The 26,636-nt window shown below is 42.3% G+C and overlaps 2 protein-coding genes across 4 annotated transcripts in view; one reads left to right on the top strand and one right to left on the bottom strand.

Annotated features, from left to right (window-relative positions):
- tulp4a (TUB like protein 4a) overlaps positions 1–21,018 on the bottom strand; it is a 53,651-nt gene extending 32,633 nt beyond the window's left edge. Inside the window, 2 exon segments of the mRNA XM_064991272.1 lie at positions 17,983–19,305; positions 20,352–21,018. Of these exon segments, the coding sequence (XP_064847344.1) occupies positions 17,983–18,234 (252 nt within the window). The 5' untranslated portion in view covers positions 18,235–19,305; positions 20,352–21,018.
- A 562-nt stretch (positions 21,019–21,580) lies between these two features.
- mrps10 (mitochondrial ribosomal protein S10) lies at positions 21,581–26,480 on the top strand. 3 transcript variants are annotated; one of them, XM_064991269.1, is made up of 8 exons: positions 21,581–21,684; positions 21,918–21,979; positions 22,290–22,325; positions 24,128–24,191; positions 24,487–24,626; positions 24,842–24,950; positions 25,187–25,276; positions 25,974–26,480. In XM_064991269.1, exons 1-8 carry the CDS (start codon positions 21,613–21,615, stop codon positions 26,052–26,054), a joined length of 654 nt encoding a protein of 217 aa, XP_064847341.1. In that variant the 5' UTR covers positions 21,581–21,612; the 3' UTR covers positions 26,055–26,480. The 3 variants fall into 3 exon arrangements, with proteins under 3 accessions (XP_064847341.1, XP_064847342.1, XP_064847343.1); XM_064991270.1 differs by lacking the exon at positions 22,290–22,325; XM_064991271.1 differs by lacking the exons at positions 21,918–21,979; positions 22,290–22,325; positions 24,128–24,191.
- Positions 26,481–26,636: the final 156 nt, after the last annotated feature.

Below are 26,636 nucleotides of genomic sequence, written 5' to 3'. Positions count from 1 at the left end.
GACAGACTGACCTGGGGAAAGCTATGATCCCTTATTGATGTAGCCTGTTAAATCCATTTCAAATGAGTGTAGATTAAGTGGAGGAGACAGGTAAAGAAGGATTTTTAAGCCTCGATACAGTTGAGACATGGATTGTGTTTGTGTGCCATTCAGAGGGTGAATGGGCCAGACACAAAATGTAGGTACTTTTTAACTGGGTATGGTAGTAGGTGCCAGGGGCACTGGTTTGTGTCAAGAACTGCAACACAGCTAGGCTTTTCACTTAACAGTTTCCCGTGTGTATCAAGAATGGTCCACCACACAAAGGACATCCAGCCAACTGGACACAACTGTGGGAAGCATTGAGACAACATGGGCTAGCATCCCTGTGGAACGCTTGACACCTTGTAGAGTCCATGCCCTGACAAATTGAGGCTGTTCTGAGGTCAAAAGAAAGGGGGTGGGGGGGGGGGTGAAAATCAATATTAGGAAGATGTCATTGCCCTTAGGAGCTGATCTAATATCAGTATCATGTTTTTGCCCCTGATGGTCATTACTGGATTGGGGGAGCGTAAGCTGATCCTATATCAGATCCAACTCTCTGGGCCTGTGTTAACATTCTGTTCAGGTTTTCAGCAACATGTAGATAATTACAATCAGCACCCATCTAGGCAACATTTAGGCCTCTACCCACAGCAACAAAGACATGCACTGCATAACAAAGACAAACCATGTTAAAGGGGTGGTTGTTCAAAAACTTGCAACTCAGTGACAGAAGAGCGTTCTCCTCAGTGACCCTCTGTGATGGGAACTCGAAGGGCAGACCGCCTGAATCAGCCAGCACACTACAAAAGTAAAGACGCAGTCAAGCGTCTTACAGAATACAGACAGAGCAGACATGTAGAGAGAGAGAGGGACACACACACACACACACACACTCCTCCTTTGCCCCAACTCCAACTCTCCTCTGTCTCAGTGTCTGACGTGACATTAAATCAGACCCGGAACTCAATTAGAGAAAAACGCTGTGCAAGGACCAACGTAGGAGCGGGGGGGGGGGGGGGTGATTTGCAGCCGGACACCAGAACAGGACCTGGAGATATTTTATGGGAAGATGAAGCGTTGAGTAGGGGCTTTATTAAATATCGATATCTGATAATATGACACAGACGACTGGTCCTAATGGAAGATTAGGATGAGTAGAGGAGTGGCCACTCGCAGACTAGTGGGATTTGCCTGGTTTTACCATGGAGTTGGCAGGGTTTCCGCTATCACTGCATAGGCAGCGCAAGTCCCCCTTCAAACACACATATCCCTGCACCTGAGATGAGACGAGTGTGAACTGCATAACAACGTCCTCTCCAGGGATAGATTAGCAGCTAAAGCGGTCACTAAGCATGCTGGCCTGTAACACCAAACACAGCACACGCCACTGAGGCCGGGGCCACTCACTCTCTTCCTTCCTGAAGGGGCTCTGGAGTAAAAACAGAGGTAGAGGCATGTAGGGTTGGGCAATGTCCACTTTTCTCCTATCGTGATTATGTACCCATAAAGTAATGTAATGTAATTTTGAGATATATGATTATTTCAGCCCCATTGGCCACTGCCCCCCCCCCAAAAAAAAATTGGTTGGTGAAAGGAATAACAATAATTAACTAAAAACCTCAGCTAAAACGACAGTTGGGCTATAGCACAGAATCTAATGCAACTTTATGACAACACCTTCATAGGCTAAAATATTTAGGAAATAAGCTACTGTTCATAACTTCAACTTGTCTTAAAGCTAGTATGATAGGCCAGTAGGAGGAATGATGATGGGTTATTGGCGATTTGGCTTTCAACCTCGCATGGATCATTTCTTTCTTAAGCTTAAACTTGTAATAAAATAAACAATTCTATAGGCTTTTGATATTGTTTGATTTGTCTCAAATCAAATCAAATTTTATTTGTCACATACACACGGTTAGCAGATGTTAATGCGAGTGTAGCGAAATGCTTGTGCTTCTAGTTCCGACAATGCAGTAATAACCAACAAGTAATCTAACTAACAATTCCTAAACTACTGTCTTATACACAGTGTAAGGGGATAAAGAATATGTACATAAGGATATATGAATGAGTGATGGTACAGAGCAGCATAGGCAAGATACAGTAGATGGTATCGAGTACAGTATATACATATGAGATGAGTATGTAAACAAAGTGGCATAGTTAAAGTGGCTAGTGATACATGTATTACATAAGGATGCAGTCGATGATATAGAGTACAGTATATACGTATGCATATGAGATGAATAATGTAGGGTAAGTAACATTATATAAGGTAGCATTGTTTAAAGTGGCTGGTGATATATTTACATCATTTCCCATCAATTCCCATTATTAAAGTGGCTGGAGTTGAGTCAGTGTCAGTGTGTTGGCAGCAGCCACTCAATGTTAGTGGTGGCTGTTTAACAGTCTGATGGCCTTGAGATATTGCTCTGGCTACTTAAGTTTAGGCTATTCAAATATCTTTCTGACTGGACATTTTGCTGCTTTGGTGGGCTTCTCCGCTCTGTCTGGCCTACATTCCTCTCTTGTGGTCTGTAAGCTATATTAAAACATATTTATTGAAATAGGCTACAGCAAATAGGAATAGGCAAATTACTCGGAACGTCACTTGTGCGCTACCAAGTTCAAATAGGCTAAACCATCGTCTGTCACCATCACCTGCCAATTCATGATGTCGTCACTGTCGACAACTGATGTCTATCATGTCTGAGATCACCCAACCCTAGAGGGATGTAGAAAAGAGAGGGGTGCTCAAAATACACGAGGGGAGAGCTGCCGGAAAGAGGAAGACAGGTTATGGGAGAAAAAAAGAAGGAGGGGGCAGTAAGCAGGAGAGAGGGGTGTCAGAAGACATGAGGGGAGAGCTGCCGGAAAGAGGAAGACAGGTTATGGGAGAAAAGAGAAGGAGGGGGCAGTAAGCAGGAGAGAGGGGTGTCAGAAGAACATGAATGGGGTGCTACAAGAAAGTCACAGAAAGCAGGTAGAAACCGAGAGAGAAGCAAGAAAGAAAAGAGGATAGGCAGAGCTAGAGACAAAAATCCCCCTGAAGTCTGAAAAGCAGCCAAGCCTATGCCCGTAATATGAAATGGAATGACTGTGTACAGATATAAACTTTGATTTAAAGCAGGGTACTGCCAGAGACCTCACAATACGATACTATGACAATACTTTGATGGCCATATGATATGTATTGTGATTCGATACTGTTATTTTATTGCAATTTGATGTTCCAAACATATTGTTTTGGAACACCTTCCTAATATTGAGTTGCACAACCTTCTGCCCTCAGAACAGCCTCAATTTGTCGGGGCTTGGACTCTACAAGGTGTCTAAAGCATTCCACAGGGATGCTGGCCCATGTTGACTCCAATGCTTCCCACAGTTGGGTCAAGGTGGCTGGATGTCCTTTGGGTGGTGGACCATTCCTGATACACACAGGAATCTGTTGAGCGTGGAAAAACCCAGCGGCATTGCAGTTCTTGACAGAAACAAGTGCGTCTGGCACCCTCTACCATAACTCATTCAAAAGGCACTTAAATCTTTTGACTTTCCCATTCACCCTCTGAATGACACACATACACAATCCATGTCTCAATTGTCTGAAGCCTTAAAAACCCTTCTTTAACCTATCTCCTCTCTCCTTCATCTACACTGATTGAAGTGGATTTAACAAGTGACATCAATAAGGGATCATAGACTAACCAACTGAAAGCTATGTCATGGAAAAAGCAGCAGAAATAAAAGTGCTGAAAACACGTTGGCTAACTATTTAAAAAGAAGATGGAGAACAAGCTATAGAATTACAAATACCGTAGTTTGTAGCAGGTACAGTCGTCTTGTGCCAACTAGCTATAGTTAAAAAATATATATATATATATACCATTTTTTTTTTAAATCAATACATCTGCCTCAAATATCAATATAATATCATATAATTTCCCCTCCCCATCACTATCATGCATCCATTAGGACCGATTAAGACTATGAACTAGACCCATCTAGTGTATCATACCATAGTAAAGGCTAGAGAAGAGAGGGCAAAGGCACAGAGAGAGAGATGTTATTCAGGTTGCAAACATAAACATTCTGTTACCAGCATTATTCTGTACAGTTTTTGCCATAACCTTAGATCTGTAAACTAAGACCAGTTTGTGCAGTGAAGAGGCTGGTAAACAGGTAGCAGAGGAAGCAGTGTCCCCAGGGTCTGGTAGTATAGGTAATAGTGCCCCCGGGGTCATGTATGTCTCTCTGTAGAATGCTTGGTCTGTCTGAAACATGCAATCACACGACATAACACTGGGCTCAGGGCAGGCAAGTTGAAAAACAGACTCCAGACTGAACCCATGGGTACTGGGAGGTGTGTGTGAGTGTGTCTCTGCTCATTGTCTTCTGCTGCAGAGAGGCTTGAGATGGTGTGTCACACTTCAAATACCAAAGTTAACACACACCTTGCAGCCTGGTGTGCCTCCATAAACCTTCATTTCGGAGTCTGTAGTGACGTCCACAAAGGATTTTTTTCTAATTTCTTATTTTTAGCCCCAAAAGTAAAACGGGCCCCTTGAGATTGGCACTGTTAAGGTTCCTACATCAGATCAAACACAAAGCACACACAAAATAGAACAAAAAGCCAAGGCTGTGTTGTCATCAGAAGGACTGATAGGACTCCCATTGGGATTATAGGCCTACTGCTACATTGGAATTCGATTGACAGTCATAACATCCATTTTTAGCATTTTTTATATTAAAATACACTCCCACTATAAAGGCGCTGCTTCTTTTGAATTGTGTTTTAAAATTAGTCTCAAAGCAGACAGTGACGCTGCTAATAATAAGCTGTTTTATGGTCTTGTCTATTTGGACAAATCTGGGCTTTTTGTTTTGGTTCAAAATGGATTTGCAGTGAATATGGTGGTGTTAGAACAGATTAGAAGAATCCATTTTACTCCATTATAAACACACACACATCCCGTGATGACACTCAATGAGGTGGACATGGAACATCCCAAAATCATGCTGACATGAGAGGACTGAGGACCTAGCATACACATGAGACAGCCCGATGGCAATAAAGCAAAATAAGGTTCATGGCCAGAAATGAACAGATAATCACATTATCTACCCCTTTACATCCACCCTGCGTGTCTGTTTTACATCTCCCTTCAACTATCACTATCTTGGTTTCTCCCTCGCTCATAGAAACAAGTAGGCTGCCCGGCACAGACTTCTACTTCCATCTCCCTCACTCCCTCTCTTTGAAGTGACAGAGCCTGTGCTCAAGCCACAACTGATGCAATCACCAGAGCAAGTGTCTCATCCCTGGATCTTGATGCTTTTTCTCTGGCCTGCAAACACTCTCTTCCCCTTTCTCACCCTCTGCCCCTCCGTCTTCTAACACCTACTCTTCTAACTTTTCATAATTATCTCCCACTCAGTGGCCCTCTATCCCCCTCTCCACTCCCACCTCTACTTCTCTCCGCCCACCTCGCTTAGGGTAAATAAACAAACATTACATCTGGGAGGTGGGACAAATATGATGACTTTGCCATTACCTTGACATGACTTCTTCAGACACTCATATTCTTAAACCTAACAATAGGTGTGCAGCCTCTCCTCTCCTGCCAGCTTAAAGAGATTCTCCAATATTTTTGTATACTTTTTAACCAGTAGTTCTGAAAGTAGCACTGACTCACGAGCCAAAAGTGGTCCCTGTAAAGTGCATCATGCCACATACAGTGCCGACAGAAAGTATTCACACCCCTTCAATCATTCCAAATGTGTTGGTGTTACAAGGTGGGGTTAAAATATATTTCTCATTTTTTTGTCAATGATCTACAGATAAAAAATTAAAAATAAAATTTAAACAAAATGTTAGAATTTATAATAGCTTGATTAGCTAAGTATTCAATCCCCTGAATCAATTCATGTTAGAATCAACATTGGCAGCAATTACAGCTGTCTTTCTGGGTAAGTCTAAGAGCTTTGCACACCTGGATTGTACAATATTTAGACATAATTTAAATATATATATGTGTGTGTATATATGTGTATATATATATATATATATATATATACACACACACACACACACACACAGTGGGGCAAAAAAGTATTTAGTCAGCCACCAAAATCTCTCATCTTTTTAAATAGGAGAACTTGCACAATTGGTGGCTGACTAAATACTTTTTTGCCCCACTGTATATATGCATTCAGGTAATGAACTCTTTATTATACATCAACATTTTAATATGATTACAATTGTTTGGCAATCATTCTTGAATTAGATTTTAATTTTTAAATAGTCTACTCTAATACCCTATACATTAAATGACGAGAATAGTTTGAAGTTTTTTTAAATTTATTTTTTTAAATCGGGAATAAATGAACTGTCACAAGTTATACTTCCCACTGTGTTTAATTTCTCAAGGTTATAACAACTTTGTAACATATTCATTCTTTTTAAGAAAAATAGTGTAGGTTTTCACATGGAATAATATAACTCTTGAAGCTCACATTAGGCCTAGGGCCTGCACAAGTGTCTAGGACAATGTGGTAAAGTACTGTTATTCCTCATCCACTTAAATGTTTTTATTTATTGTTTAATTTAAAAAATGAAAAAAACATTTGCTCGCTCGCCACACTTTTCTAGGGAAAATCCATTAAACAATTTTGACTGGCCTTAGATATATTACATTTATTTTTTTCATAAACTCCCCAGTCCTTGCCGATGACAAGCATACCCATAACATGATGCAACCACCACCATGCTCGAAAAAATTAAGAATGATACTTGGTGATGGGTTTGTGTGTTACCTCAGGCCACTACTTCACTATCACATATTTACAATGCAATATCCATGCATATGTTTTTGTAGAGTGTGTCTTATGTGTATGCGCCTGTAAGTCTCTTCACAGTCCCCGCTGTTCCATAAGGTGTGTTTTTCTTTTTTAAATAAATGTTTTATCTGATTCTACTGCTTGCATCAGTTACGTGATGTGGAATAGAGTTCCATGTAGCCATGCCTCTATGTAGTACTGTGCACCACCCATAATCTGTTCTGGACTTGGGACTGTAAAGAGACCTTTGGGGACATGTCTTGTGGGGTATGCATGTGTGTCCGAGCTGTGTGCTAGTAGTTTAAAACAGACACCTCAGTACATTCAGCATATCAACACATACAAAAAAGTTATGAAGTCGATCTCTCCTCCACCTTGAGCCTTACATGCATATTATTATGGTTAGCTCTCTGTGTACATTTAAGGGCCAGTCGTGCTGCCCTGTTCTGAGCCAATTGTATTTTCCCGAGGTCCCTTTTTGTGTCACAAGACTGAACAGTACCCCAGGTGCGACAAAACTAGGACCTGTAGGATCTGCCTTGTTGATCGTGCTGTTAAGAAGGTAGAGTAGCGCTTTTTATGGACAGACTTTTCCCCATCTTAGCTACTGTTGTATCAACATGTTTTTACCATGACAGTTTACAATCCAGGGATACTCCAAACAGTTTAGTAATCTCAATTTGCTCAATTTCCACATTATTTATTACAAGATTCAGTTGAGGTTTAGGGTTTAGTGAATGATTTGTCCCAAATACAATGCTCTTAGTTTTTGAAATATTTAGTACTAATTTATTCCTTGCTACCCATTCTGAACCTAACTGCAGCTCTTTGTTAAACTTTGCAGTGATTTCACTCGCTGTAGTAGCTGATGTGTATAGTGTTGAGTCATCCGCATACAGACACACTGGCTTTACTCACTTTACAAAATTCAAAATTACAATGCTTCATAATTTCATCAGTTATACTTGGATGTGTAGCGTTTGCTGCTGGCATGTCATGCCTAAGTTTGCTAATCTTGCCAATGAAAATCATTAAAGTAGTTGGCAATATCAGTGGGTTTAGTGATGAGACATCTGATACAATGAATGATGGAGCGGAGTTTGCCTTTTTGCCCCAAATTTCATTTAAAGGTGCTCCAAAGCTTTTTACTATCATTCTTTATGTAATTTCTCTTTGTTTCATAGTGTAGTCGTTTCTTTCTATTCAGTTTCGTCACATGCTTTCTCAATATGCAGTATGTTTGCCAATCGGTTGTGCAGCCAGACCTATTTGTCATTGCTTTGCCTCATCCCTCTCAACCACAATATTTTTCCTAATCAATCCACAGGGATTTAACAGTTTTTAACAGTAATTTTCTTAATGGGTGGGTGCTTATTAGTAATTTCATAAAGTGTGTCAAGTGCAGTGTCTGGTTGCTCCTTATTACACACCACAGACCATAAATATTCTTTACATAAACAACATAGGAATCACTACAAAACTTGTATGACCACAAACACTAGATTAGGTCCATCCTTTGGACCTTTTGTTTTCCTAGACATGGCTACTATATTGTGATCACTACATCCAATGGATTTGGATAATGCTTTAAAAAGGACATTTCTGCAACAATAGTAAAGATGTGATCAATACATGATAATGATTTAATTCCTGTGCTGTTTGTAACTACCCTGGTCAGTTAACTGATAACCTGAACCAGGTTACAGGCACTAGTTACAGTGTTGGTTTTCCCCCAAAGATAATGGTTTGTATTCAGTATATAAAATTTAAAAAAAATTGCCAAATTTATTGCAGTTTTACTTTTGTGCCTCATTGCAAACAGGATGCGTGTTTTAGAATAATTTTATTCTGTACAGGCTTCCTTCTGTTCATTCTGTCAATTAGGTTAGTATTGGGGAGGATAGGGATGCACTGACATGACATTTTTGGCCGATACCGAAATCCAATATTTTCCTTGCCAAAAAAACAATACAGATAACTGATAAAACATTTTTGCTGCCTTTTAAGCATTCTAGCACAGTTAAATAGTTCACACACACACAGCGGTCTATGGCACGGAATCTCAGTGCAAGAGGCGTAACTACAATCCCTGGTTCGAATCCAGGCTGTATCACATCCGGCCGTGATTGGGAGTCCCATAGGGTGGCACACAATTGGCACAGCGTCGTCCAGGTTTGGCCAGGGTAGGCCGTCAATGTAAAAAACAATTTTTTCTGAACTGACTTGCCTACTTAAATAAAAGGTTACACACCAAAAAGGTATTTTGTTGGCATTTACGTGTGTCCCCATTACCAGTAAAATATCATCAAAATCTATTTATTTCACTAACTTGCTGTGTTGTTTTGTTGTTAATTTGTTCAGTCGTTTCATTCTCAACCAGGATTTCATCATACATGTCAAGCAGTGGTTTTAGCTCTGTCTGTCCATGGCCTCTTCTGTCGTGGGTCCTCTTCCTCAGTGCTCACTGTCACTGTGTCCGTTTCCATCTTATCCAGCTGTGTATGTAACATTTCACGTAAACCCTGTTTCTTGTCTGCATCGAAGTAGCGGTCCTTGTACCTAGCATCGAGCATGGTCGCGACACAGTAAGAGGCTCAGAGAGAATGTCACCAAATCTCTTGTTCACAGTCTCGAGTACTTTTGTATGTTTTAACCCCACGGTCTGTGTTGGCAGTTATTGATCAGGAGTTTCAATGCCATGACAGAGGGTATCACGTTTCAAACATGTTCTCAAATGCCATTGGTATGAGAACCAGCACATTCTTGAGCATGCAATATGCCTTTCCTCAGTATGAAATCCTCATCAACCCACTGTGCTGTCAGACTCAGCATGCTCATGGGGCTGGTCCAAATGTCAGTAGTGAAGCTAATAGCAGTGACACCCATAGCAAGAAGCTCATAGATGCACAGTATTGTTGAAACGTACAACTCCGGTAGGGCAACATCTGAAAAATAGTGTGTATCGGGGCTCGACCAGACGGTGAAAGCCAAGATCATCCACGACAGAGGACGGTTGATTGTCATGGGCAAAGAATTCCATTATCTTGGCATCAATGAATTTCACCTTTGAGTTATCTCACTGAAATGTTCTTACTCTTTCAGATGACTGCTCAACTTCTTGTTTCATTGTTGGAAGTGTGCCCTTAGTACTTTTCTGTTTTTGTTCTGTGTAGTCATTACATTAGCATAATTTGTTCTGTGTAGCATCATTTGCTTTTTGTGGTGTCATCACATCATCTACTTACGTTATATAGGTATGCACATTAGCTTTAACATCGGTTTTTCACATCGCCATTAAACTAGACAGGCCGATGCCAATGTTAGCATTTTTAGATAATATTGGCATATTCCGATATGCTCACCAATATATTGTGCATCCCTAAGGGAGGAACTACAATGTTTTTGATCAATCCTCAGTTTGCCTATCACAGCCATTAAACTCAGCAACTGAGGGGTTTCCTTCTTCTCCAGCAACTGAATTAGGAAGGACGTCTGTATCAGGCTGTAACACAAAATGTGGAAAACGTCAAGAGGTGTGAATACTTTCTGAAGGCATTGTATGCGCAACTTCTCATGGCTTTCTCGCTCTGCTGTGTCCACTGAGCCATTGGACCTGCCCCGCAACCCTCATTGGATAATGCTGAGAAGGCCTCTTGCTAGCTGTCACTCAAATGCAAGGGGCTGAAGCTTAATGGCTAGAACTAAAATTGCTAGGGGCTGGCCCACATGAGGAGAAATGTAGGGAATATGGCACAGCACAGCTTCAAGAAAAGTTGGTTTCAAACTATGGATTTTGTGGCCAATTGAGGTAAGACAGTAATTCTGCTCATAGATTACGCATGTATGAACTGCACATTGACACATCCTGTCCAAAGCGGGAGATTTAAAAAACACTTTTAGTCGCCAAAGTACCGGAGCATGTCTTTAAAAGCATTTTTCTTCATTCCCTGCGACCCACTCCTGTCCAGGATCCAAACAACTCATCCAATCAGATGGCAGAAAACACTGAAGGACTAAACTACCCATAACTGTCACTGCTCTGGTGATTATGACCAATCTAATCTTGTCTGTCGTAGTTATTGACCTTGGCTGTTCTGTTTGAGCTCACATTAGATGTTGGCCTATTCTATTCTGTGAGGTGTCCTATTTAACATGAAGGTACATCATTACCCATGCTGACAAAGTACAGCGGCACGGATGCCCTTCCCATAACTGCTGATAAAGTGGATTTCCCTGTTCAGGCCAGCAGCATAAATATAGAGTGGAGACCCTGGTCAGTTGGTCATGGGAGTGGGTTCCCTCCTCTCTACACTACTCAACAGAGCGCTGATGTGATGCGAGTAAGCACATTCGTCATAACCTGATAGAATTCATTAGGCAAACTAATTTCCACACTGTCAGAGACACCGAATTATGCGCCCGGCTACCAAATTATGGATTTTACATTTCCCAAAGCATATGCTTATTTATTGCTTTATATGAAATATGGTCTGGGGAAGGATATTACAGACTTCATTACTAGGGAAAGTGTGAAAGGGGGAACTGTTGTTTCAGATGAACATGTACTTGAATGAACATGACTGGAAATGGGTAAAATGAGAATCAACCAAAAGCCCTTAAAAACACACACCTAATTCAACAACCTCATAAAAAAAACATTGTGTCAGTTTAGGTACTTGGAGCTAGATGGCTGCATTCCCACGGGCCCCGGCATAGATCATTGCAGCGCGGTCAACATTTTTAATGCTGCATGCGGGCGGTCAGACAGACAATTTTGGGATTAAAATATTTTGTTGTCGCCGCAGATTAGATTACACAGGATAGGTGCAGTGAAATGTTTTGTTTTACAGGGTCAGCCATAGTAGTACGACACCTCTGGAGCAAATTAGGATTAAGTGCCTTGCTCAAGGGCACAGACAGATTTTTCACCTTGTCGGCTCGGGTATTCAAACCAGCGACCTTTCGATTACTGGCCCAATGCTCTAACCCAGTGGTTCCCAAACTTTTTATAGTTCCGTACCCCTTCAAACATTCAACCTCCAGCTGCATAGCCCCTCTAGCACCAGGGTCAGCGCACTAAAATGTGTTTTTTTTTGCCATCATTGTAAGCCTGCCACACACATTAATCAGAAGGGTATGCTTGAAAGGATGCACATATGTCTGCAATGTTGGGTTGTATTGGAGAATGTGAGTCTTAAATAATTTTCCACACACAGTCTGTGCCTGTATTTAGTGTTCATGCTAGTGTGACCCGAGAATCCACTATCACATAGATACGAGGTCGCAAAGGGCAGTGTCTTAACAGCGCGTTTTACCAAAGCAGGATACTCTGAGTGCAGCCCAATCCAGAAATCTGGCAGTGGCTTCTGATAAAATTAAATTTTCACAGAACTGCTTGTTGCAATTTCGATGAGGCTCTCTTGTTCAGATATCGGTAAGTGGACTGGAGGCAGGGCATGAAAGGGATAACGAACCCAGTTGTGTTATCCGTGTCGGGAAAGTACTTGCATAATTGCGCGCCCAACTCACTCAGGTACTTTGCTATATCACATTTGACATTGTCCGTAAGCTTGAGTTAATTTGCACCCAAAAAAAAATCATAATGCAGACAGTGAAGAGCTCCAACTTCTTAATCATAGCCTCAATTTTGTCCAGCACATTGAATAGCTGAGGAGGATTCCCTGTAATCCTAGATTCAGATCATTCAGTTGAGAAAAAACATCAACCAGATAGGCCAGTCGTGTGAGAAATCATCATGCAAGCAGTCAGACAAGTAAAAATTATGGTCAGTAAAGAAAACTTTAAGCTCGTCTCTCAATTTAAACAAAAAAAAAACGTGTCAATACTTTGCCCCTTGATAACCAGCGCACGTTGGATATCAATGTTTGTTGTAAAAGAATTACATGGTCTCTAAATTCCAAGCATCTGCCTCTAACCCTAGGAAGCTCTTTGCCACCTTCTCCTCCCTCCTGAATCCTCCTCCCCCTCCCCCCCCCTCCTCCCTCTCTGCAGATGACTTCGTCAACCATTTTGAAAAGAAGGTCGACGACATCCGATCCTCGTTTGCTAAGTCAAACGACACCGCTGGTTCTGCTCACACTGCCCTACCCTGTGCTCTGACCTCTTTCTCCCCTCTCTCTCCAGATGAAATCTCGCTTCTTGTGACGGCCGGCCGCCCAACAACCTGCCCGCTTGACCCTATCCCCTGCTCTCTTCTCCAGACCATTTCCGGAGACCTTCTCCCTTACCTCACCTCGCTCATCAACTCATCCCTGACCGCTGGCTACGTCCCTTCCGTCTTCAAGAGAGCGAGAGTTGCACCCCTTCTGAAAAAACCTACACTCGATCCCTCCGATGTCAACAACTACAGACCAGTATCCCTTCTTTCTTTTCTCTCCAAAACTCTTGAACGTGCCGTCCTTGGCCAGCTCTCCCGCTATCTCTCTCAGAATGACCTTCTTGATCCAAATCAGTCAGGTTTCAAGACTAGTCATTCAACTGAGACTGCTCTTCTCTGTATCACGGAGGCGCTCCGCACTGCTAAAGCTAACTCTCTCTCCTCTGCTCTCATCCTTCTAGACCTATCGGCTGCCTTCGATACTGTGAACCATCAGATCCTCCTCTCCACCCTCTCCGAGTTGGGCATCTCCGGCGCGGCCCACGCTTGGATTGCGTCCTACCTGACAGGTCGCTCCTACCAGGTGGCGTGGCGAGAATCTGTCTCCTCGCCACGCGCTCTCACCACTGGTGTCCCCCAGGGCTCTGTTCTAGGCCCTCTTCTATTCTCGCTATACACCAAGTCACTTGGCTCTGTCATAACCTCACATGGTCTCTCCTATCATTGCTATGCAGACGACACACAATTAATCTTCTCCTTTCCCCTTCTGATGACCAGGTGGCGAATCGCATCTCTGCATGTCTGGCAGACATATCAGTGTGGATGACGGATCACCACCTCAAGCTGAACCTCGGCAAGACGGAGCTGCTCTTCCTCCCGGGGAAGGACTGCCCGTTCCATGATCTCGCCATCACGGTTGACAACTCCATTGTGTCCTCCTCCCAGAGCGCTAAGAACCTTGGCGTGATCCTGGACAACACCCTGTCGTTCTCAACCAACATCATGGCGGTGGCCCGTTCCTGTAGGTTCATGCTCTACAACATCCGCAGAGTACGACCCTGCCTCACACAGGAAGCGGCGCAGGTCCTAATCCAGGCACTTGTCATCTCCCGTCTGGATTACTGCAACTCGCTGTTGGCTGGGCTCCCTGCCTGTGCCATTAAACCCCTACAACTCATCCAGAACGCCGCAGCGCGTCTGGTGTTCAACCTTCCCAAGTCACCCCGCTCCTCCGCTCTCTCCAATGGCTTCCAGTTGAAGCTCGCATCCGCTACAAGACCATGGTGCTTGCCTACGGAGCTGTGAGGGGAACGGCACCGCAGTACCTCCAGGCTCTGATCAGGCCCTACACCCAAGCAAGGGCACTGCGTTCATCCACCTCTGGCCTGCTCGCCTCCCTACCACTGAGGAAGTACAGTTCCCGCTCAGCCCAGTCAAAATTGTTCGCTGCTCTGGCCCCCCAATGGTGGAACAAACTCCCTCACGACGCCAGGACAGCGGAGTCAATCACCACCTTCTGGAGACACCTGAAACCCCACCTCTTCAAGGAATACCTAGGATAGGATAAGTAATCCTTCTCACCCCCCCCTCCCCCTTAATGATTTAGATGCACTATTGTAAAGTGGCTGTTCCACTGGATGTCAGAAGGTGAATTCACCAATTTGTAAGTCGCTCTGGATAAGAGCGTCTGCTAAATGACTTAAATGTAAATGTAATGTAATGTAATGGTCGCTCCCCATATCATTGCATAGTGCAGAAAATACGCAAGAGTTCAGGGGCCTTACTTTAACAAAGTTAAACATTTTCACTGTAGTGTTCAAAACGTCTTTCAAGCTGTCAGGCATTCTCTTGGCAGCAAAAGCCTCTCAATGGATGCTGCAGTGTTACCCAAGTGGTATCGGGGAGCAACTGCTTGCACGTGTCATCCCTCCACTATGTCTCCCTGTCATGGCTTTTGCACCATCAGTACAGATACCAACACATCAACCACCAAAGTCCATTTGATGTCACAAACCTGTCCAGAACATTAAAAATAAAATCTCCTGTTGTCCTGGTTTCCAGAAGAGGAGGTCTTCCTTAATTGACCCCCAATAATTGTAACGGACATATACCAGGAACTGTGCCAGGCCCAACACGTCTGTTGACTCATCCAGCTGTAACAAATAGAGTTCACTGGCTTGTATGCAAAGCAGTAACTGTTTCAAAACATATCTTAACATGTCACTGATGCGTCGTGAAACAGTGTTGTTTGATGAAGACATTGTCTGTAGTTTTTTTTGTCCATTTCCCCCAGCATTGTCCCAGGAAGAATTTAGTCCGCCACAATAGTATGGGGCTTGCCTGTCCTAGCCACTCAGTAGCTCACCATAAGACACTTCTAGCACCTTCTTATTAATGGTATCTGTTGCTTTTATACATGTCTTACTACTCGAAAGTCGTCTTAATTCTCGTTCAAAAAACTCCCGTAGCTTATTTTTAAAATTGGCATGTTTTGTTTCTAAATGTCTGCTTTCATCAAGTTGTGAGATAATTACTTCCGCACATATAACACACTATGGCTGAGGAAAGTCACTACTTCCAATATAAGTGAACCCCAAATCAATGTAGTTCTCATCATATTTGCGCCTCTTCGATGGTCTAACGTCCCTGTCTGTTGTTCAGTGCTTTCCCGGTTAAGGAGGCAGTCGCTCTTTGACTGCAACAGATTCACAACTATCAGTGTCCATGCTAGCTGGGCTAAAAACAAATGTAGAATTACTGATGCTAAGCATTGGATGTGCTCGTGGAAGCATTACTACCTGTCGTCGACAGGTGCAGGTGTAGTACTGCTGGTAGTAGCAGTACTAATGTTACCAGTAGAGCTGTATGTGTCTCTATAGACCCGGGCCTTCGTTTTTTAAACAATTTATCAATTTTCGAGCAAACGAAATGAGCAGAAGCTACGTTTGGCTGCATATGGACTGTTTGTGGAATTCCCCTGAGAGAGTAACGGTTAATAGATTGGATGTTAATTATATGACTAGGCTACCTGTATTTGACATTGTGTTGTTATTTCGCTGAACACCAGATGGTTTAATGAAACGAGGTTGCTCAGGGGAGAAAAAAAATTCACCCAAATGTATTTCCCTGTTGGAAAATATAAATGGACTGTTTGAAAATGTGAAGATTTTTTTTTGTAAAAGCATATAAATAAAAATATATATATTTTTCCAAATGTGAATCACATTTTTATTTGGCATACCCCCAGCGGCATGATACGTACCCCAGTTTGGGAAAACATGCTCTAACCCCTAGGCTACCTTCTAGGCTACCTGCCACCACCCTATGTCATGACTAGGCTGCAGTGCAGTTCACCAGTGTGTGGAAACAAATATTTATAAATGGAAAGAAGTGGAGGGCACTCAACCAACGTGAGTAGAGGTGCCTTTTCAATAAATATTGATAACCCATTTATTTGTCTCTACCTGCAAATCTTCCAGCGCCTAAAGAGTAGGCTATAGGCTATGCAAAACGTAAGAAAAAGTGTCTGCTCTCATCATTCTTGCTGCTTCAAGTTCAGTAGCCATACCTCTCCTAATTGGGTGTGCGAGATCATGTGAGTGATTTATCTATTAAATACACTGGGATATATGCATGGCCAGAGAAGCACGGGGCAGTTATTTTCTAAGAAAATGAACTTCCTAAATATGATTAAGCTATAATTTAGTAGGGCTGGGACGATTCCAGTAGTTGCAATAATCGTTAGTATCATGGCATGGAAACAAAACACGAAGCCATATTTAGCAGCCCTAATGTTGGAAACAAACATTATGTTGTCATAGAGTCACATGTATTTATTTTCCAAGATATAGCACACAATATTGTATAGGTCTGGGAATTGCCAGGGATCTCACGATATTATCATGAGACTTAGGTGCCGATGCGATATGTATTGCGATGAAAATACTGTGATTTTATTGAGATTCGGTGTTTCAAACATACTGCTCACCAAATGTCTGCTGCAGAGGGAAGAGAGAGCCATGAGAGAGTCATGAGGAAAAACTAGTTTTGGCCTCCTGAGTGGTGCAGCGGTCTAAGGCAATGCATGACTCCTGTGGCGGGCCTGGCACAGTGCACGCTGACAGTCGCCAAATGTACGGTGTTTCCACCGACACATTGGTGTGGCCGGCTTCCGGGTTAAGCGGGCATTGCGTCAAGAAGCAGTGCAGCTTGGCTGGGTTGTGTTTTGGAGGATGCACGGCTCACGACCTTCGCCTCCCGTCCGTACGGGAGTTGCAGCGATGGGACAAGACTAACTACCAATTGGATACCACGAAATTGGGAAGAAAAAATGGCAACAAAAAAACTAACAAAAAGATACAAAACAATAAAATATATAAAAATAAAATCAGAAAGACTTCTGATATCGCCCAGTAATACGGATAGCCTGTATTATGATATAAATGGACCACATGAAAAACTCTGATAATTTAACCTATTTCTTGGGTTCATTTTGCTCATTGTGATATTGCCTATAGGGTGTAAAATCGCTGGAACCATGACTGCCAAATGAGCTGCGTCACATATGGCTAAAATAAAATGTGGGGGGCTGTGGTCAGGCTCGGGACCAGCTCTTGCTGGAGTCAGTCAGTACTTCAGTCACTATAGGGTTCTGCTCTAGTCAGCTGCTTTGTGGAATACTGACACAGCAGCTTGGTCCATCTGAACCACAGTAACCAACAGCCACTCTCCTCTCTCTTACACAGGAAACACAGTAATACCAGCTCACTGACTAACAATACCAAATATGAGAGTAATTAAATTGGTAATACAATGTTACTTTACCCAGACTGCAACATTTGAATGATATGAAACAGACAAACTGTCTAATGTATTATTAGATGTTAGAAATCATGAAAAGCAAGATAAAAATATATTCTAAATACTTATGACATTTAGGATTCTATACTAACATTACTTCAATGTGCACATTTAAATCACAAAATAAACATGTCTATTACCTCACTATTGTGTCCTCTCAGGTTGAAGTTGATCCTCTGTGGGGTAGTCCGATCCCTTCTGCAGTGGCTGGATGTGAACGTTACCCCGACAACCCCTCTCCCATTCCCTGTGGCAAGCCAGCCCTCCTCATAGTAGCGCCGCCGGCACACCGGCTTCTCCTTCTCACTCTTGGGTACCCGGCCCTTCCATGACAGGCAGAGTATGTTGGAGTCGCTGCACAGGACGGGGCCATGCTCCACTGCGGCGAACATGCCTGCCGACTGCAACTCGTTCCACGATGAGGTAAAAGAATCCTGTAGGTTGCGCCTTTTGATAAGGATGGTAGTCCAGCTATGAGCGCTTCCACTCCGCTGCAGGCAAACTCGTGTCGGCGCCGTGGAACAGACGCTGCATATTATTTGACGTTTTGGTAGTCTATCTAGGTGTTTGTTCCCATACGTTTTTAAGAAAATAGTCTGATCAGTTGTTGATCACTAAATTATCTAAATAACATGGTTGGCCAGTGGTGATTTCGTAAAAGATTGCATAAAAGTTCAAAGGCACACATTCAGGTCATTTCGATTTGTTAAATCAGTAAGTCCTGTCAATGTGATACTGACTCCATGAGTATTGACCACGGAGGTGAAATATTAAAGTATTGGTCTATACATTGCGTACTACCAAATGTTATCCACGAACACATTTTTTTACTTAACACAAAGTGGAATTTTATAACTACAGTAGATCCGATCACAGGATAAGAAAACCTATTTTCCTTTGTTTGCAGTCAAAGCCAACTAACCTAACAAAGCTCCTCCTATAACTTTGAACTATGCAATACGTTTAAAAAACATTCATTCTTGGAGCCTTGATTAGCTCTGTAAGAAACAAATTTGTTGAGTGCATGTCAAAAGGCAAATGTCAGAGCACTAAAAAAAAAACTCATAGAATGCAGGCATCAAATCTCAATTCCAAACCATCCATTGCTTCAATCTGGAGCATCCGATTATTCTGAATATGGTCCAATTCGGTGTGGCATCACTGCTGAACCAAACACCTTTTCTCCATGCGATGTATGAAATGGGACTCCTCACATCAGGGTTGTAATCATGAGTCCAAAACAAAATGTTTTGCAACTAAAACGAGAGATTCTATTGGACAAACGCAAGTAGGGCCCTCCCCGTTATGTTTGCGTCCGTTTAATAAACGTTTTGCAAAAGACTTGGTGTAATGAATAAACCCCAGCTGTCAACCCCAACCCGTGGGAGTGCTGCTTCTCCCAGCAAAATCATTATGTCACCCAGCTTGCCTTCCAATCTATGTCGGAATCCCGTCAAGGAGTGCTGTGAAAAAGGAAGAAAAATAAACATTTTATATAGAGTGATCAAGGAGAAGATCAAGGAGAACTGATACCCCTGAGAAAACACAGCAGCCCGAATGCGCCGTTTGTGTTCACATTGTTGAGACTCAGAGAGAAATCTGAGAGAGAAATCAAGAGCGCGAGAATGCATGGCGAATGGTCATAAAGACCACGAAGCAAAAGAAAGGACAATAAAATACCACAAATATTGTTCGGCTGTGATCTGTGAAGCAACTCGATGGGAGGCACAACATTGGAGCCTTCCATTGTCAAACGTATTGGCCATCCCGTTCGGTTTACAAATCATTGATTCAGACTATGTTCATATATATTGATACAGCAGCTAGTTAACAGCGCAGTGCCATAATTATCCACAACATAGCTATTCGATTTCCAATAAATAGCATACCCTTATAAACCACTGCTAACTAACGTTAGTTTCCAGAATCAAGTTGGTTTAGCACCATAAACTGGGGATATTTCTTTATATGCAAGTGTTTGATACTTTGGTATTTTGGCAGCACAGCCCAATCAGTGACGTTAGCTAACCTTAGCGAATAACGGGCGAAATAACAGTGACCATATAATAATATCAATCCATTCGGCTAAATATTGGCAGAATTTGCATTAGCCAGCTAGCAATTTAGCAGCTTATTCACTACATACCTAAAGCGGGTAACTAAATTATTAATTACCTAGTTAACTAGTAAGCCACAGATAGAAATACCGGCATTGTCCCATTTGATCTGGACATTTTACAAATCGCTAGCTAGCTAGCTAACGTTACCAACCACTAGCATCGGCATCTTCACTGTAAATTGGTTGGCTAGCTAGTTAGCTTACGTTAGCTAGTCAGTAGCCCGATAGAAAACTAGCTAGCTAGTCGTTTTGTTTTGAAAAGACACGCTTGTGTGGCTAATTGCAAAAACAGCAAGGAAGTAGGTATCGTTGTCAGTATGCTAAAAATCATGTGAGACCTAACGTCAATATCGCTGGATAAATATCAATGGACAATGAGAAACCGCTTACCTCTCGTCTCCCTTCCCTTGTCTTGTCTTGTGTTGTTGCTGAATGTACAGGGCAGGGCCTGTGCTGGGGCGCGTTCAGTAGGACGCAACGTTTTGGAATGTTCAGACGTTGGTCAAACATGGTTTGCCAGTGCTGTGATACGATAGTGTAAAATAATGAATTTGAAGAATGTCTCTGTCCTATGTGTTGGTTAGCTAGCTAGCCAGCCAGCCAATATGTTAAAATTCCATTCAATCCACAACCATACACTGGCTGAAATCACTTGATTGATAGGATTTTTTTTTTACCTTTATTTTACTAGGCAAGACAGTTAAGAACAAATTCTTATTTTCAATGACGGCCTAACAGTGGGTCAGCTGCTTGTTCAGGGGTAGAACGACAGATTGTACTTTGTCAGCTCGGGGATTTGAACTTGCAACCTTTTGGTTGCTAGTCCAATTATCTAACCACTAGGCTACCCTGCCGCCCCCTGCTGATTTAGACAAGTTCTAAGTGCAACAAGTACTGATATTGTATCATGTAATAGCACTTACAGCAAAATGTTTACATTTATGGACAGTTTACATATTTTAGAGGCTATTTATACAGAACATTGATATACAACTTGTATAAACTGTATTTATAATTATATGACAATATTTTAGGTTGACAATAAATCTATTAGACTGGTTTGTATTTCTCCCTGACCAATATGGCTGCCAGTTTCAATCCATTCTGGAACTTTGAGAGTTTATGACAGAGGCCCTCTAGCAATGTTACATAATCTCTATGTAGAGGGATCGCATCAGGTCTATTCATGGCATTTCTATCGGCAACATTTTACAACGTTTGGCAACTGAACGTGGCCCGGGTTACTGTATCACGTGACATACATGATTTGGTCCACTCCACCTCGTTTTCTGTAGATAAAAACAGATAATATTGGAGACACGAAGATCTTCAATCTACATTTTCTTAATTGCTTAAATATATTCAACAACATTTGAGAAAAATACTTTTTATTGGCAGACCATAGCTAATTGTTATCTGTATATGTTATAGCATGTGGCATGACTTAGTAAGATACTATTTTCTTTGCAAAATAGCACAAATGTAGGTTCTAGAAGAAATTAGATGGCTAAATGTACCTATATCTTATACAAAATAAAAAAATTAACGATTAAACCTGTTATTACTCCGATACCGATGGAGGCAGCATTTCACCGCTTTCTTGGTCAGTCTGTCACTGAAGAAGATAACTGTCCCGCCCCCACAAAAAATCATGGCGGCCCCCATGGTTGTCGGTCGAAATATTCGCACATTCGGAAGGATATTCGTGGGAGTCTCACAATCGGTACAGTATTTACTATACTTAAGATTAAGTATATTTGCGTGGTCGTTATTAATGGGTTATCCATATGTATTTCTCCAATACACGAAGCTTATCGCACAGATTCTGCCTCTGCGTGTGAACTTAGTTAGCCAGCCAGCTCTGCTCTAGGGCGTTTACTAACAACCTGAACCATAGCTAGCTACCTTGATCATGTTTTGTTAATTCACAGTTCTAGCTAATAACAATTTGGACAGTTTTTACAGGGATCAATAGGATTGAACGCTTGCAGATATCGTGGGAGATCTACATTATGTCGGTATGTACCTAACTAACTAGCCGACTAAACTCAACTCCATTGTACATTTTTTAAATTTTTTAAAGTATTGACCATAATTTGTTGAAATCCATACTTTTTCAATATGCAACCACCGACTGCTCGTTTCTATTTATTGAAGATGGCAACTCAGCGCGAATGCGAAATTTGATAGAAACACCATCAGATATTTGATTGGTGAATGAGTATTTGGAGCCCTTGTCACATTTGCACTGACTTGCCATCTTTGAGAAACAGAAACGAGCAAACAGTCGGTTTAAATTAACGTTTATTGAAAAATTTGGGATTTCAGCAAACAAAGGCACACAACTACAGAGGACAAACATAGGTAAGCATTGCATTATTATTATTTTTTTAAGTATTGACCTTGGTTACAGGCGTCATTCACACTGAGCTAAAGGGTAGAGCTGCCGCTTTCAAGGTGCGGGACTCTAACCCGGAAGCTTATAAAAGATCCTGCTATGCCCTCCAACGAACCATTAAACAGACTGTCAATACAAGACATTTTCGACATTGTCCCTGATTGAGTCTGTAATACCAACATGTTTCATGCAGACCACCATAGTCCCTGTGCCCAAGAACACAAAGGCAACCTGCCTAAATGACTACAGACCTGTAGCACTCACATCCGTAGCCATGAAGTGCTTTGAAAGGCTGGTAATGGCGCACATCAACACCATTATCCCAGAAAACCTAGACCCACTACAATTTGCATACCGCCCAAACAGATCCACAGATGATGCAATCTCTATTGCACTCCACACTGCCCTTTCCCACCTGGACAAATGGAACACTTATGTGAGAATGCTATTCATTGACTACAGCTCAGCGTTCAACACCATAGTACCCTCAAAGCTCATCACTAAGCTAAAGATCCTAGGACTAAACACCGCCCTCTGCAACTGGATCCTGGACTTCCTGACAGGCCGCCCCCGGGTGGTGAGGGTAGGTAGCAACACTGATCCTCAACATTGGAGCCCCCCAGGGGCTCCCCTCCTGTACTCCCTGTTCACCCACGACTGCATGGCCAGGCACGGCTCCACCATCATTAAGTTTGCAGACGACAAAAGTTTAATTAAATTAAGATTAAGTTTGCAGCCTGATCACCGACAACAACGAGACAGCCTACAGGGAGGAGGTCAGAGAACTGGCCGGGTGGTGCCAGAATAACAACCTATCCCTCAACGTAACCAAGACTAAGGAGACAACAGGAAAAGGAGGACCGAGCACGCCCCCATTCTCATCAACGGGGCTGTAGTGGAGCAGGTTGAGAGCTTCAAGTTCCTTGGTGTGCACATCACCAACAAACTAGAATGGTCCACCAATTTGTAAGTCGCTCTGGATAAGAGCGTCTGCTAAATGACTTAAATGTAAATGTAAATGCAAACACACCAAGACAGTCGTGAAGAGGGCACGACAAAGCCTATTCCCCCTCAGGAAACTAAAGATTTGACATGGGTCCTCAGATCCTCAAGGTTCTACAGCTGCAACATCGAGAGCATCCTGACTGGTTGCATCACTGTCTGGTACGGCAAATGCTCGGCCTCCGACCGCAAGGCACTACAGAGGGTAGTGTGTACGGCCCAGTACATCACTGGGGATAAGATGCCTGTAATCCAGAGGAAGGCCCTAAGAATTTACTAACCAGTGCCTGTATGTAGCCTCGCAACTGTTATTTTTCACTGTCTTTTTACTGTTTTATTTCTTTACTTACCTATTGTCCAATTTGTAAGTCGCTCTGGATAAGAGCGTCTGCTAAATGACTTAAATGTAATGTAATGTAAATGTTCACCTAATACATTTTTTTGCGCCGTTGGTTAGAGCCTGTAGGTAAGCATTTCACTGTAAGGTCGACACCTGTTGTATTCGGCGCACTTAACAAATAAACTTTGATTTGGTTGGGCTAATCAATGTAGTCGGAACTGAATTCCACAAAGCCTGGTCTCTACTCAACTCTGTTTGCGGAGTTCATTAGAAACTTTATTCACCGTGGAGTTGCGTTTAGTCAGCTACTAGCTTACTAGCTATAGTCTTCAAGTGTAAAATCCATATAGTGAGCGTTTACTACTTGTCAATCCTATAGCTAACTAATCCAACTCCATTTTCACCTTCTCCATTCTCCTACAACAGCCCTCTCCAGTTGCCTGCAGCCTGCCTCCACACTGGAACCTTCTCTTCCTCTCTTCCCTCATCTGTGAGTCATCCTGTTTTCTTTTTGACACTCTCAGCACAGCGCCAATAGCCTTGATGCCCCCAGCACTATTGTGCCAAAAGCCTTGATGTTGTCTCTGTGTGTTTTCGGCTTTACTCCTTCAACACCTTGTCTAACATCGCCTTGATGCACTGTTAGTCTATAACTAGGACCCTGAGTTTTCATTGTCAGATCACATGGCCAGGGAAATGACAGTACCATATATAGAGCATGGATGACAAACATTATTCTGCTGAACTTTTATCTAGTAAATTACACATTTCTCTTTTCCTTCCAGGTGATTGTCACAGAGGAGCCGGACACGCTGTACCAGAAGGTGTCTCTGCTGGTGAAGGGCCATGACAAAGCAGTCCTGGACAGCTATGAGTTCTTTGCCATCCTGGCTGCCAAAGAGCTGGGAGTCACTCTGGGCAAAGTGTGAGTTGATATAGAGGGGTGTTAAGCTGTAACTGTCATATCAGTTTATTATGTTCCCATCTCTGAGTTGTCCTTTGACTAAATGAGCACAGAGCATCTCTAACCCACTTTTACATTTAGATAGCAGTGCCAATCTGCTTTGATAATGCTCAATGTTTATGTTTTCTCACTGTGGGACAATACTCACTCAAGGCTGTCTTTTCTTTTTGCACTAGATTTGAGCCTCCAAAGAACATTGAGCGGCTGACACTTCTGAAATCTGTCCACATCTTCAAGAAACACAGGGTCCAGTACGAAATGAGGACGCACTACCGCTGCATAGAGGTGAGGCAAACAGTCTTCTTCCACCTTTAAGTTCCTACAAATGCCTCTTCCCTCATCTTTTTCAGAACTAGAACATACCACTGGGGATTGTTTCCACTCCTATTGATTCTGTTAGAACTCCTGAAGAGTCAATGGGTTTATTTCAAGATGAGGTGAATGGCTATTGGGAAGGTTCAATGGACTGATACAGGGGGTCAGTGGTATGTCTACATCCCCTTTTCATCTCTCTCCCTTAGCTCTCTTGTGTGACTGGATCCACTGCACAGGTGTACCTGGAATACATACAGAGGAATCTGCCAGAGGGTGTGGCCATGGAGGTGACCAAGGTAAGATTGAGAAGATGTTACAGGTTCTGGATAGGTTTCCTTTCTACAAATGTATTTTACATTTGTGTCCCCTTTTTTTCCGACACCAAATACAAACATACACATATGAAGGCCGTCCATTGTAAATAAGAATTTGTCCTTAAATGACTTGCCTAGTTAAATAAAAATATGAATAACTTTCAAACGCACACAAACATCTACATCTCTTCTGCCAGACACACATGCTCACACCCCATCCTTAGTGCCTCCATTATTGTTTGCCACATGGCCTTCTCCCTTGCTATTTCAATAATAAATATTTAGATGTTTCCATTGTGTTAATGATGGTGGTTTGAGGTTTTTTTTGTGTGTTTTTTTTTCACGTATAAATTTTTTTTTTTCAAGATGAGTGAGAAGAAAATAATTGTCCAGCCCATTGAGTATTTCAATACAACCCCATATGCCATGTCTTGAAATATGCAGGGTCTGAATAGGTTCCATGGTGTAGCTAAGTCAACCACAATGTCAACAATCTACAATTGTCATTTTTTTTAAAGCATGTTTTTTTGCTTTGTTATGCCTTCTTATGTTATCAGGAATAAGATCAGTCATATGCCTTAATCTGTTTTGGACATAATAAAGTCATTAGCATTCTTATACACACACTCAAATTTGAATGTACAGACTCCACTTCTGGTTGTAATATCTGTATCTTTAGACCTCCATGGAGAAGGTTCCAGAGCATCTCCTGGAACCTATGTGGAACGACCCGCGAACTGAAGAGAAGCCCAGCCAATAAGAGCAGAGTCCCATACATAAGCTGCTTATCTCAGCACCCAATCAAGAAGACAGAACCTCCAGCCCTGAGACCGGTCCAGAGAATATGCTTGTTGACCAGGTTCAGCCAGAGCAACGCGCTGTATAGATGATCTGATCAACTACTAAACAAATAGGTATTGTAACTGTGCGGCCCCTAGCTCAGGCCAACCCTCATGAACAAGCAGTGACTCAGTATCTGTGCATCAGGGCATCCTCCACAAAAGCAAGAACTGAAACGGACTATTTCAGTCCAGAGAGATGGTCAGTAGTCATCTGCTCTCTGAGTTAAGCTTATGCTGCTCATTTTAGTTGGCCCTCTTTTTCTTGTAATGTCCAAATTTCTGTACTCCAAAAGACTACAAGATGTATGTTTACGTTTTGTTATTAAACTATTAATTAGACATGGTATCTTTGTTTGACGATGTGTTCTTTGGAATACTGGTACCGTGTGAAAGTCAGATTCATAACTGTTGTTTTCACAACATCAATGGAGTTATTTGCCAGATAAAGAAGGATTGTGTTGGATGGAACGTATGCACCATAGCAGACTGGCTTTCTTGAT

The sequence above is a fragment of the Oncorhynchus masou genome, chromosome 16, assembly GCF_036934945.1.
Source record: "Oncorhynchus masou masou isolate Uvic2021 chromosome 16, UVic_Omas_1.1, whole genome shotgun sequence".
Taxonomy (NCBI): domain Eukaryota; kingdom Metazoa; phylum Chordata; class Actinopteri; order Salmoniformes; family Salmonidae; genus Oncorhynchus; species Oncorhynchus masou.
Note: the sequence above shows the minus strand (reverse complement) of the source record. Positions and strands in the feature narration are given on the sequence as shown.